The sequence below is a fragment of the Micromesistius poutassou genome, assembly GCF_964030765.1.
Source record: "Micromesistius poutassou genome assembly, chromosome: 5".
NCBI classification, from domain to species: domain Eukaryota; kingdom Metazoa; phylum Chordata; class Actinopteri; order Gadiformes; family Gadidae; genus Micromesistius; species Micromesistius poutassou.
Genome location: NC_140275.1, coordinates 20,477,400 through 20,479,065, shown reverse-complemented (window position 1 = coordinate 20,479,065; position 1,666 = coordinate 20,477,400). Strand labels below are relative to the sequence as shown.

At 50.3% G+C, this 1,666-nt stretch overlaps 1 protein-coding gene across 1 annotated transcript in view; it reads left to right on the top strand.

The window, feature by feature from the left end:
• Nucleotides 1-1,307: 1,307 nt before the first annotated feature.
• rimbp2b (RIMS binding protein 2b) overlaps nucleotides 1,308-1,666 on the top strand; it is a gene marked incomplete at both ends in the record, with an annotated part of 58,937 nt that continues 58,578 nt past the window's right edge. The window contains one exon of the mRNA XM_084468215.1: nucleotides 1,308-1,355. Within this exon, the coding sequence (XP_084324341.1) occupies nucleotides 1,308-1,355 (48 nt within the window). The remainder of the gene's footprint in view (nucleotides 1,356-1,666) is intronic.

The window sequence follows — 1,666 nt, the reverse complement described above, 5'->3', positions numbered from 1 at the left end:
GTGAGATCTGGTTCCAGCGAGCGGGCAGAGGATGATTCTGAGGATCAAGTGGTCTTGACAGGCCGACTCGTGTTGACTCACACTGCTGATGTGAGCTATTTTCTATCCACTGAATTCACTAGAAAAACACAAAAAAAGGTTCCTGGTTGAAATGCTTAGAGGACTCCTACTATCTCCCCCGCTCTCTCTAAACATCTCTATCCTTCTTACCCTCTCTCTCTCCACCCACCACCCCTGCCTCTCTGTGTGTATCTCCAGACCCTCAGCAGGGTTTCGTTAAGGTCTACCCAGCCGTGTTCGTTGTTAAGAGCATGTTATTCTGTGTCAGATGCCATGACAACCTAAGTGCTGGCTCGAGGGCTCTGTATTTAATTTTTGAGCCGCTCAGTGCTGAATGTTTTTGGAACGCTCACATTGGCTTCAGACCGCTATTGACTAAATGATAAAAAAATGGAAACAAACCCGTGTAAGTTGAATAAAGATGTTGTAGTGGCGGTGGCTGCAGATCCATAACTTACCACGTCTAAAGGTCACAGCCGTTCGTCACAGCAGACTTCATTAACAGTTGTCGCGGAGCTATAGGGCTTATTAACATTGAATGGATATGTTTCCACATGCTGCCAGCATGGTGACGCCTTTACAAATGGAAACCAAAATACAGCTTTCAGCGATATAGATGTATATTTACGGGCAGCCAAACTAAATTGAAAAATCTGTAGATATATCCCCAGTAAAAACACCAAGCACCTAAATAAAAGGTCCAATGAGCAGTAGCCATGTGTGGACAAAGTTATCACAAAAAGTCAGTCGCTTGACTTTCACCTGAGGCAAAAAGCAAACCGGTAAAGGTGAAAGTAAGTCAGGCGAGATCATTTTGTTAAAATCTTAGCGTTCAGTTGATTTGTTCATGGACACGCACGCACACACACACACACGCAGACAGACAGACAGACAGACAGACGGACGGACGGACGGATCGACGGACACACATACACAGCCACACGCATAAACTCACACCCCAACCCACACACACACACACACACACCCAGCCGCTGCCCGTCACTTACAGCAACGGTTTAGGAATGGGCACCTCTGGCCCCGGCAGGCCGCGGTAACCCGGCCGTGGGTCTCTGGTGACAGAGGGACGGACGCGGTGGCCGAGCGATCGGGTTGCACTCATCCCAGCGCATAGCCGTCGAGGTGCGCCGCGGAGGCCTGCTGTAGTCCGTCTCTCTCTGCCGCTCCTTTGGGTCGGGACCGGGTTTTTGAAGGTCCTAGAGGACATCCCCCTGACCCCCTGGCTGGACATGAGGGAACTGGTCTATCAGTCTTGCACGGTCTGTGTGTGGGAGAAGGTAAGACCAGAGCGCGTGGGGACGTACGACGGTAGCTTGGCAGTAGGCCTTTGTGGCGCGCGGGTCGGGACGCCGCCTATTGAAGGCGTTCCACTTGTTTAGTGTCGTGTTCGGAGTCACGCGGGTGAGCTTGATCACTGCCTTTGCGCCTCGAGCACAATTGTCTCCACGCGCGTCGATTCCATCATTCACCATCTGACGTTGATGTATTTTGTGTGAATGCGCGGTCGCTAATGAAGGCAGCATTGTTCAATCAAATCGTGTTTCCTGTGAACAGAAATTACGCATTACGAGAGTCAAATATAAATTGG